This window comes from Babylonia areolata, chromosome 3 (assembly GCF_041734735.1).
Source record: "Babylonia areolata isolate BAREFJ2019XMU chromosome 3, ASM4173473v1, whole genome shotgun sequence".
NCBI lineage: Eukaryota > Metazoa > Mollusca > Gastropoda > Neogastropoda > Buccinidae > Babylonia > Babylonia areolata.
The window spans coordinates 28,007,611-28,020,556 of NC_134878.1; the positions used below are offsets into that span (position 1 = coordinate 28,007,611).

Here is a 12,946-nt window from a genome sequence, read left to right on the forward strand (position 1 = left end):
AAGAGGAGGCGGAGATATGGGGGGGAGAGAGATGGAGAAAGAGGAGGGGGAGAGATGGATGGGGAGAGAGATGGAGAGAGATGGTGGGGGAGAGAAATGGAGAGATAGTGGCGGGAGGGAGAGACTGAGGGAAAGATGTAAAGGAGAGAGATGGTGGGGAAGAAAGATGGAGAAAGAGGAGGCGAAGAGATGGTGGGGGAGAGAGATGGAGAAAGATGGAGAGAGAGAAGGTAGGAAAGATCTTAAGTGAAGGGAGACAGTCACCAGCTGGATGTAGGCGCGGAGCAGGTGGAAGTACTGACTGCAGTGACGCACGTAGTCCACAACGTCCTTGTCCAACATCCGCAGCATGCTGTCCACCACTGTGTCAAACTCCTTGTGGGTCTGTGGTCATATCATCATCATCGTTATCATTATCATCATCACTGTCATCACCATCACAGTCATCATCATTGTCATAATCATCATCACAGTCATCATCATCGTATCACAGCACCATACACTTTGTTGGTCTTTGATGTAGCATCATCATCATTACCATCATCATCATTATCACTGTCATCATCATATCACAACATTATACACCTTGTTGGTCTATGGTTATATCATCATCACCCTCATCATCATCATCATTGTCATCATCGTATCACAGCGCCATACACCTGGTGGGTCTGCAGTATGACTTCATCATTGTTGTTTTTGTCATATGATAGCATCTAATGGGGGAGAGCAGTCCTGACACAGACAGAGGAAGGGGAGAGCAGTACTGACACAGAGGAAGAGTACTGACACAGACAGAGGAAGGGGAGAGCAGTACTGACAGACAGAGGAAGGGGAGAGCAGTACTGACACAGACAGAGGAAGGGGAGAGCAGTGACACAGACAGATGCCAGAGCAAGGGGGAAGTACTCACACAGACACCGCCGTGAGTCAGGAAGCTGGTGATCATCTCTTCCAACAGTCGTGAAAACATCACACGCACCTCCTTCACTGGGCACTCCAGTAAGAACGGTCTGCAACACATTACACACTGTGTACTGTGTCATATACAACACACTGTGTACTGTGCACTGTGTCATATACAACATCACACGCACCTCCTTCACCACGCACTCCAGTAAGAATGGTCTGCAGCACAAAACACGCTGTGTACTGTGTCATATACAACGCACTGTGCACTGTGTCATATACAACATCACACGCACCTCCTTCACCCGGCACTCCAGTATAAACGATCTGCATCACAAAACACACTGTACTGCGTACTATGTCATATATAACACACTGTGTACAGTGTCATATACAACACACGGTATACTGTGTCATATAAAACATTACACACACCTCCTTCACCTGGCAATCCAGTAAAAATGGTCTGCATCACAAAACACATTGTGTACTGTGTACTATACAACACACTGTGTACTATGTCATGTATAACACAATGTGTACTGTGTACTGTGTCATATAAATAATTACATGCACATCCTTCACCAGGCATTCCAGTAAAAACAGTCTGCATCACAAAACACAATGTGTACTGTGTGCTATACAACACACTGTGTACTGTGTTATATACACAACACAATGTGTACAGTGTCATATACAACACACTCTGTACTGTATCATAAACAATACAATGATTACTGCGCCATATACAACACATTGTGCACTGTGACATGCACAACACACTGTGTACACACAACAGATTATGTACTGTGGCATACACAACAGATTGTGCACTGTGTTATAAACTGTGTAAGAGATGTGTAGAGAGCAGTGTACAGACCTGAGGTAAGGACTGCCATCAGGGCCGGCCAGGAAACTGATGAACCACAGGCAGGCGTCTTTACTGCGAGCCATCAGGGATCCCAACACCTGCACCCACTCCTCTAACTCACTCCTGCAACCACACACACAGTGCACCTGTCGCAGACACTTATCCACTGACACACACTTCAAACACACCTGTCACAGACACTTATCCACTGACACACACTTCAAACACACCTGTCACAGACACTTATCCACTGACACACACTTCAAACACACCTGTCACAGACACTTATCCACTGACACACACTTCAAACACACCTGTCACAGACACTTATCCACTGACACACACTTCAAACACACCTGTCACAGACACTTATCCACTGACACACACTTCAAACACACCTGTCACAGACATTGATCCACTGACACACACTTCAAACACACCTGTCACAGATATTGATCCACTGACACACACTTCAAACACACCTGTCACAGACACTGATCCACTGACACACACTTCAAACACACCTGTCACAGACACTTATCCACTGACACACACTTCTAACACACACGACACAGACATTGATCCACTGACACACACTTCAAACACACCTGTCACAGACACTTACCACTGACATTCACTTCAAACACACCTGTCATATACTGTGATCCACTTACACACATTTCAAACACACCTGTCACAAAGTGTGATCCACTGACACACACTTCAAACACACCTGTCACAGACATTGATCCACTGACACTCACTTCAAACACACCTGTCGCAGACACTTATCCACTGACACACACTTCAAACACACCTGTCACAGACATTGATCCACTGACACACACTTCAAACACACCTGTCACAGACATTGATCCACTGACACTCACTTCAAACACACCTGTCACAGACACGTATCCACTGACACTCACTTCAAACACACCTGTCACAGACATTGATCCACGGACACTCACTTCAAACACACCTGTCACAGACACTTATTCACTGACACACACTTCAAACACACCTGTCACAGACATTGATCCACTGACACACACTTCAAACACACCTGTCACAGACACTTATCCACTGACACACACTACAAACACACCTGTCACAGACATTGATCCACTGACACACACTTCAAACAAACCTGTCACTGACACTTATCCACTGACACACACTTCAAACACACATGACACAGACACTTATCCACTGACACACACTTCAAACACACCTGTCACAGACACTTATCCACTGACATTCACTTCAAACACACCTGTCACAGACATTGATCCACTGACACACACTTCAAACACACCTGTCACAGACATCCACTGACACACACTTCAAACACACCTGTCACTGACACTTATCCATTGACACACACTTCAAACACACCTGTCACAGACATTGATCCACTGACACACACTTCAAACACACCTGTCACAGACATTGATCCACTGACACACACTTCAAACACACCTGTCACAGACACTTATCCACTGACACACACTTCAAACACACCTGTCACAGACATTGATCCACTGACACACACTTCAAACACACCTGTCACAGACACTTATCCACTGACACTCACTTCAAACACACCTGTCATATACTGTGATCCACTTACACACATTTTAAACACACCTGTCACAAAGTGTGATCCACTGACACACACTTCAAACACACCTGTCACTGACGCTTATCCACTGACACACACTTCTAACACACACGACACAGACACTTATCCACTGACACACATTTCAAACACACCTGTCATATACTGTGATCCACAGACACACGCTTCAAACAACTTGTCATAAACTGCAATCAGCTGACACCTCAAACACACCTGTCATAAACTGTGATCCACTGACACTTCAAACACACCTGTCAAAAACTGTGATCCCTTGACACTCACTTCAAACACACCTGTCAAATACTGTGATCCACTTACACACATTTCAAACACACCTGTCACAAAGTGTGATCCACTGACACACACTTCAAACACACCAATCATAAACTGTGATCCACTGACACACACTTCAAACACACCTGTCACAGGCACTTATGTTTCATTCATCTAACTAATCTATTCACACTATCTTGTACACTGGATATCAAAACTTTAATACATGGATGGTTGGAGAGGATGGAGTTGTCATCGGCAAACAATTCACAATCAGACTGGATATAAAGTCAGTCACTGGCAAACAATTCACAATCAGACTGGATATAAAGTCATCGGCAAACAATTCACAATCAGATTGGATATAAAGTCATCGGCAAACAATTCACAATCAGATTGGATATAAAGTCAGTCATCGGCAAACAATTCACAATCAGATTGGATATAAAGTCATCGGCAAACAATTCACAATCAGATTGGATATAAAGTCATCGGCACACAATTCACAATCAGATTGGATATAAAGTCATCGGCAAACAATTCACAATCAGACTGGCTATAAAGAGGTAAGTCATTAATGTATGAGAAGAGTAAGGGGCCAAGAATCGATCCTTGTAGTATCTTATTTCTTGAAAAGTTGATTTGGAAGACTTAGTGCAAACCATTTGCTGTACAGACAAAGAGAGAAACAGACACACAAAGAGAGAGACAGGGAGATGAGAGAGATGGTGGAGATCAGAGAGAGAGGGAGAGACGTACTGCATTCTCTGTCGTGTCCGGAGATAGGTGTTGAAGAGAAAGGTGACTGCCAGCTGTAAGGCGTTGACACACATGGCGCTGTACTGAGGGCTGTCTGTGTACTCCTGTGTACATCACACATCACTACACATCACACATCACTACACACACATCACTAAACATCACACACAGCTGTAAAGTACTGACACACATGGCGCTGTACTGAGGGCTGTCTGTGTACTCCTGTGTACATCACACATCACTACACAATCACACACAGCTGTAAAGTACTGACATACATGGCACTTTACTGAGGGCTGTCTGTGTACTCCTGTGTACATCACACATCACTACACATCACACGTATCACTACACATCACACATCACTACACATCAGACACATGGTGCTGTACTGAGGGCTGTTTGTGTACTCCTGTGTACATCACACATCACTACACATCACACACAGCTGTAAAGTACTGACTGACACACATGGCGCTGTACTGAGGGCTGTCTGTGTACTCCTGTGTACATCACACATCACTACACATCACACGTATCACTACACATCACTACACACACATCACTACACATCACATGTATCACTACACATCACACGTATCACTACACATCACACATACCTACACATCACACATCACTACACATCACTACACATCACACGTATCACTACACATCACTACACACACATCACTACACATCACACACAGCTGTAAAGTACTGACTGACACACATGGCGCTGTACTGAGGGCTGTCTGTGTACTCCTGTGTACATCACACATCACTACACATTACTACACATCACACATCACTACACATCACACACAGCTGTAAAGTACTGACACACATGGCGCTGTACTGAGGGCTGTCTGTGTACTCCTGTGTACATCATACATCACTACATGTCACACACAGCTGGTACACACACACACACACAGAGCTCTCAGTTTCTCTGGGTTAGGTGGATGAGAAAGGTGAAGTAGTTAAGGCTGTAGACGTTGCTACACCTATCTATGAGCACTCTCAGCTTCCTTGTTTTCCAACACCACCCATATCAGCTCACTTTGGATGTGTGAAGTGTGGGAAAGTGAGAGTGTGTGTTTGTGGGGAGGGGGTAGGGGGGGAGGGGTCTGAGAAAGAGTGGTCATGAATGATTTATGTACCTTGTAATATTTTTCTTTCATGTAAAGCGCCCTGAGCTCTTAGAAAGAAAGGGCGGTATATAAATGTACATTATTATCATTAGCATTATCATTACACATAACACACATCACTGCACATCACAGACATCACTATACATCACTAGCCATGACACACCACACACACACAGCTCACAGAGTTTCTCTGGGTGAGGTGGATGAGGAAAGTGAAGTAGTCAGGGCTGTAGACGTCGCGGTTCTTGACGAAGGTGATGTTCTCAGCGTGGATGGTCTGCTGGATGGGGGCCGGCATCTTGTCCACAAACATCCCCCGCTGCTCACCCTTGTGCACCAGCTCTGTCAGCTCCATCAGGCTGTTGGAGTCCAGGCTGCGCTTCCTGAACAACAATGTCAGTCATCCAATCAGTCACCACACTGTACGTCAATCATCCAGTCACCACACTGTATGTCAATCATCCAATCAGTCACCACACTGTACGTCAATCATCCAATCAGTCAGTCACCACACTGTACGTCAATCATCCAATCAGTCAACACACTGTACGCCAATCATCCAATCAGTCACCACACTGTACGTCAATCATCCAATCAGTCACCACACTGTACGTCAATCATCCAATCAGTCACCACACCCTACGTCAATCATCCAATCTGTCAACACACTGTACGTCAATCATCCAATCAGTCACCACACTGTAGGTCAATCATCCAATCAGTCACCACACTGTACGTCAATCATCCAAACAGTCACACTGTATGTCAATCATCCAATCAGTCACCACACTGTACGTCAATCATCCAAACAGTCACACTGTACGTCAATCATCCAATCAGTCACCACACTGTATGTCAATCATCCAATCAGTCACCACACTGTATGTCAATCATCCAATCAGTCACCACACTGTATGTCAATCATCCAATCAGTCACCACACCCTACGTCAATCATCCAATCAGTCACCACACTGTACGACAATCATCCAATCAGTCACCACACTGAACGTCAATCATCCAATCAGTCACCACACTGTATGTCAATCATCCAATCAGTCACTACACCCTACGTCAATCATCCAATCAGTCACCACACTGTACGTCAATCATTGAATCAGACACCAAACTGTACGTCAATCATCCAATCAGTCAACACACTGTACGCCAATCATCCAATCAGTCACCACACTGTACGTCAATCATCCAATCAGTCACCACACTGTACGCCAATCATTGAATCAGACACCACACTGTACGTCAATCATCCAATCAGACACCACACTGTATGTCAATCATCCAAACAGTCACCACACTGTACGTCAATCATCCAATCAGTCACCACACTGTATGTCAATCATCCAAACAGTCACCACACTGTACGTCAATCATCCAATCAGTCACCACACTGTATGTCAATCATCCAATCAGTCACCACACTGTATGTCAATCATCCAAACAGTCACCACACTGTATGTCAATCATCCAAACAGTCACGACACTGTACATCAATCATCCAAACAGTCACACTGTACGTCAATCATCCAATCAGTCACCACACTGTATGTCAATCATCCAATCAGTCACCACACTGTATGTCAATCATCCAAACAGTCACCACACTGTACGTCAATCATCCAATCAGTCACCACACTGTATGTCAATCATCCAATCAGTCACCACACTGTACATCAATCATCCAAACAGTCACCACACTGTATGCCAATCATCCAAACAGTCAACACACCCTACGTCAATCATCCAATCAGTCACCACACTGTACGTCAATCATCCAATCAGTCACCACACTGTACGTCAATCATCCAATCAGTCACCACACTGTACATCAATCATCCAATCTGTCACCACACTGCATGTCACACCTTTCCCCACACTGTCACAATAATGACTGTCACACCTTTCCCCACACTGTCACAATAATGACTGTCACACCTTTCCTCACATTGTCACAATGACTGTCACACCTTTCCCCACACTGTCCCAGAAAAGTAAGGTCAAGTCAACTCCCAGAACAGAAAGGTCAAATCAACTCCCAGAACAGAAAGGTCAAGTCACATCCCAGAACAGTAAGGTCAAGTCATCTCCCGGAACAGAAAGGTCAAGTCAACTCCTGGAACAGTATGGTCAAGTTGACTCCCAAAACAGAAAGGTCAAGGTCAAGTCAACTCCCAGAACAGAAAGGTCAAGTCAACTCCCAGAACAGAAAGATCAAGCCACCTCCCAGAACAGTAAGGTCATCAAGTCACCTCCTGGAACAGAAAGGTCAAGTCAACTCTCAGAACAGAAAGGTCAAGATCAACTCCCAGAACAGAAAGGTCAAGTCACCTCCCAGAACAGAAAGGTCAAGCCACCTCCCGGAACAGAAAGGTCAAGTCAACTCTCAGAACAGAAAGGTCAAGTCACCTCCCAGAACAGAAAGGTCAAGTCGACTCCCAGAACAGAAAAGTCAAGTCACCTCCCGGAACAGAAAGGTCAAGTCACATCCCAGAACAGAAAGGTCAAGTCAGCCAAGTCAGCTCCCAGAACAGAAAGGTCAAGTCACCTCCCGGAACAGAAAGGTCAAGTCAACTCCCAGAACAGAAAGTCTAGGTCCAGCAGTGGCTTACCCCCCCTGCGGTAGCATTCGGCGACTCAGGATACGACTGCGTTTGGCGGTGGTGGGAGTGTGGGGTTCCTCCATCCTCTCATAGAACAGCAGGTAGCCGTTCCAGTAACGCAGCCGTTCATCAGGGAAGTTGTTGGCTGCAACATCATCACTTCACCATCAACATACAATGCTGACTTATCTTTGTGTTGCCATGACTTCTTTTGCCTGTACACAATGTCCACAGACCTGGAACGAGACAGCTCAGAATACCTCAATGACCTGGGTAAAGAAATCTAAAAAAAAAAGAAAAAAAAACCAAAAAACTCTATGATCTGGGACAAGACAGCTCAGGAAAACCTCAATGATTTGGGACAAGACAGCTCAGGAAAACCTCAATGATTTGGGACAAGACAGCTCAGGAAAACCTCAATGATTTGGGACAAGACAGTTCAGGAAAACCTCAATGATTTGGGACAAGACAGCTCAGGAATACCTCAATGATCTGGAACAAGAGAGCTAAAAAAACCTCAATGATCTGGAACAAGATAGCTCAGAAAAACCTCAATGATCTGGAACATGACAGCTAAAAAAGACCTCAATGATCTGGGACAAGACAGCTCAGAAAAACCTCAATGATCTTGAACAAGACAGCTAAAAAGACCTCAATTATCTGGGACAAGAAAGCTCAGGAAAAAACTCAATGATCTTGGACAAGACAGCTCAGAAAAAAACCTCAATGATCTGAGACAAGACAGCTCAGAAAAACCTCAATGATCTGGAACAAGACAGCTCAGAAAAAAACTCAATGATCTGGGACAAGACAGCTCAGAAAAAGACTCAATGATCTGGGATAAAACAGCTCAGAAAAAAACCTCAATGACATGGAACAAGGCAGCTCAGAAAAACATGTGACCTGACCCACAAGCAACAGACATTTAGCGAAAACTACACACATACATGTTCCTAATGACAATACAACACATACCAACACAATGCCAGACAGGTACTGACCAACACACACCAACACAAGGACAGACACTGACTGGGAATTAAAAACCATGGGTTTGCAGACACTCAACACACCAACACAAGGACAGATACTGACTGGAATCGAAGACTTTGGGTTTGTAGACGCCCCCAAAACACTCCTGTTCCACAGATGTGTCCGTCATGTCAAACTCCTCCACTACCGTGTCGTTGAACTTGAACCACTTGCCCTTGTTGGGGTTGGTGAGCACCGTGCCCCTGTGACACACGGCACACACACCAGTCATCATTACACACTGTGACACATGGCACACACACCAGTCATCACTACACACTGTGACACACACACCAGTCATCACTACACACTGTGGCACACACACCAGTCATCACTACACACTGTGACACACACACCATTTATCACTACACACTGTGACACATGGCACACACACCAGTCATCACTACACACTGTGACACACAGCACACTCACCAGTCATCACTACACACTGTGACACACAGCACACACACCAGTCATCACTACACACTGTGACACACGGCACACACACCAGTCATCACTACACACTGTGACATACAGCACACACACCAGTCATCACTACACACTGTGACACACAGCACACACACCAGTCATCACTACACACTGTGACACACGGCACACACACCAGTCATCACTACACACTGTGACACACGGCACACACACCAGTCATCACTACACACTGCGACACACAGCACACACACCAGTCATCACAACACACTGTGACACACGGCACACATGTCATTCATCATTACACACTGCGACACATGGCACACACACCAGTCATCACTACACACTGTGACACACAGCACACACACCAGTCATCACTACACACTGTGGCACACAGCAGTCATGACTAAACACGGTGACACACGGCACACACACCAGTCATCACTACACACTGTGACACACGGCACACACACCAGTCATCACTACACACTGTGACACACAGTACACACACCAGTCATCACTACACACTGTGAAACACACACCAGTCATCACTACACACTGTGACACATGGCACACATACCAGTCATCACTACACACTGTGACACACAACACACACACCAGTCATCACTACACACAGTGAAATACACACCAGTCATCACTACACACTGTGACATACGGCTTACACACCAGTCACCACTACACACTATGACACATGGCACACACACCAGTCATCACTATAAACTGTGACACACACACCAGTCATCACTGCACACTGTGACACACAGCACACACACCAGTCATCACTACACACTGTGACACACAACACACACACCAGTCATCACTACACACAGTGACATAAGGCACACACACCAGTCACCACTACACACTATGACACATGGCACACACACCAGTCATCACTACACACTGTGACACACATACCAGTCATCACTGCACACTGTGACACACACACACCAGTCATCACTACACACTGACACACACACCAGTCATCACTACACACTGTGACACACACACCAGTCATCACTGCACACTGTGACACACAGCACACACACCAGTCATCACTACACACTGTGACACACACACCAGTCATCACTACACACTGTGACACATGGCACACACACCAGTCATCACTACACACTGTGACACACACACCAGTCATCACTGCACACTGTGACACACAGCACACACACCAGTCATCACTACACACTGTGACACACACACCAGTCATCACTACACACTGTGACACACACACCAGTCATCACTACACACTGTGACACACGGCACACACACCAGTCATCACTACACACTGCGACACATGGCACACACACCAGTCATCACTACACACTGTGACACACACACCAGTCATCACTACACACTGTGACACACGGCATACACACCAGTCATCACTACACACTGTGGCACAAACACCAGTCATCACTACACACTGCGACACATGGCACACACACCAGTTATGACTACACACTGTGACACAGCCACACATTACACTGTTACACGCACTACACAGTGTTACACAGCCACACACATGACTGGTACCTTCTGTCCTTGATGAAGGAGTAGTAGTGCCCAGCGTTGGCCTGTCCACTGTGCACCACGATTCCCACCAGTTCGTAGTTGATGGATTTGGGTGACTGCTCCAGGGGAACCGACTCCAACACACCTTCCCCGTTCCCCCCACCCCACCCCCCCACGTTGCCGCTGATGCTGAGGTTGCTGACACTGCTGATCCCACTGTCTGACACAGTGTCCCCATTGAGGGGGGAGAGGGCGTCACTAACAGACCCACTGTCTCCCCCCCCATCCTCCAGCCCCACCTCCGCTTCCCGCCGGGCCATGCCTTCCGCTGTGTAGGGCTCCATGTTTAGGATCCAGGGAAACTGAGCACACAGCACTTGGGTTCAAGTCTACTCACTTCATACACCAATATCACTATGTTGAACACTACTCTTCATTCACCACTATCACCATGTTGAACACTACTCTTCATTCACCACTATCACTATGTTGACACTACTCTTCATACACCACTATCACTATGTTGAACACTACTCTTCATACACCACTATCACTATGTTGAACACTACTCTTCATACACCACTATCACTATGTTGAACACTACTCTTCATACACCACTATGTTGAACACTACTCTTCATACACCACTATGTTGAACACTACTCTTCATACACCACTATCACCATGTTGAACACTACTCTTCATACACCACTATGTTGAACACTACTCTTCATACACCACTATCACCATGTTGAACACTACTCTTCATACACCACTATCACTATGTTGAACACTACTCTTCATACACCACTATCACCATGTTGAACACTACTCTTCATTCACCACTATCACCATGTTGAACACTACTCTTCATACACCACTATGTTGACACTACTCTTCATACATCACTATCACTATGTTGACACTACTCTTAATATATCACTATCACTATGTTGAACACTACTCTTCATACACCACTATCACTATGTTGAACACTACTCTTCATACACCACTATCACTATGTTGACCCTACTCTTCATACACCACTATCACTATGTTGACACTACTCTTCATATACCACTATGTTGAACACTATTCTTCATACACCACTATCACCATGTTGAACACTACTCTTCATACACCACTATCACTATGTTGACACTACTATCACTATGTTGAACACTACTCTTCATACACCACTATCACCATGTTGAACACTACTCTTCATACACCACTATCACCATGTTGAACACTACTCTTCATTCACCACTATCACCATGTTGGACACTACTCTTCATTCACCACTATCACCATGTTGAACACTACTCTTCATGCACCACTATCACCATGTTGAACACTACTCTTCATTCACCACTATCACCATGTTGAACACTACTCTTCATACACCACTATCATGTTGATACTACTCTTCATACACCACTATGTTGAACACTACTCTTCATACACCACTATCACCATGTTGAACACTACTCTTCATACACCACTATCACCATGTTGAACACTACTCTTCATACACCACTATCACCATGTTGAACACTACTCTTCATATATCACCATGTTGAACACTACTCTTCATGCACCAATTTAACCAAACATAAAAAGCAAGTTGTACACTACTGACTTCATAAACCACAATCACAATACAGCAGAACATAAAGACATGTCCAAACAAATG

General features: G+C 45.2%; 1 protein-coding gene across 3 annotated transcripts in view; it reads right to left on the reverse strand.

Annotated features, from left to right (window-relative positions):
- LOC143279915 (ubiquitin carboxyl-terminal hydrolase 24-like) overlaps positions 1–12,946 on the reverse strand; it is a 132,141-nt gene that overhangs the window by 25,813 nt on the left and 93,382 nt on the right. For all 3 annotated transcript variants that reach the window (XR_013054969.1, XR_013054968.1, XM_076584244.1), the window contains exons 43-50: positions 11,273–11,613; positions 9,320–9,459; positions 8,234–8,369; positions 5,790–5,991; positions 4,458–4,561; positions 1,790–1,903; positions 914–1,013; positions 265–384 (exon numbers count right to left, since the gene is read on the reverse strand). Coding sequence is in view for 1 of the 3 variants with exons in the window: in XM_076584244.1 (XP_076440359.1) it covers positions 265–384; positions 914–1,013; positions 1,790–1,903; positions 4,458–4,561; positions 5,790–5,991; positions 8,234–8,369; positions 9,320–9,459; positions 11,273–11,613 (1,257 nt within the window). In the remaining 2 variants the exon portion in view is untranslated. The remainder of the gene's footprint in view (positions 1–264; positions 385–913; positions 1,014–1,789; positions 1,904–4,457; positions 4,562–5,789; positions 5,992–8,233; positions 8,370–9,319; positions 9,460–11,272; positions 11,614–12,946) is intronic.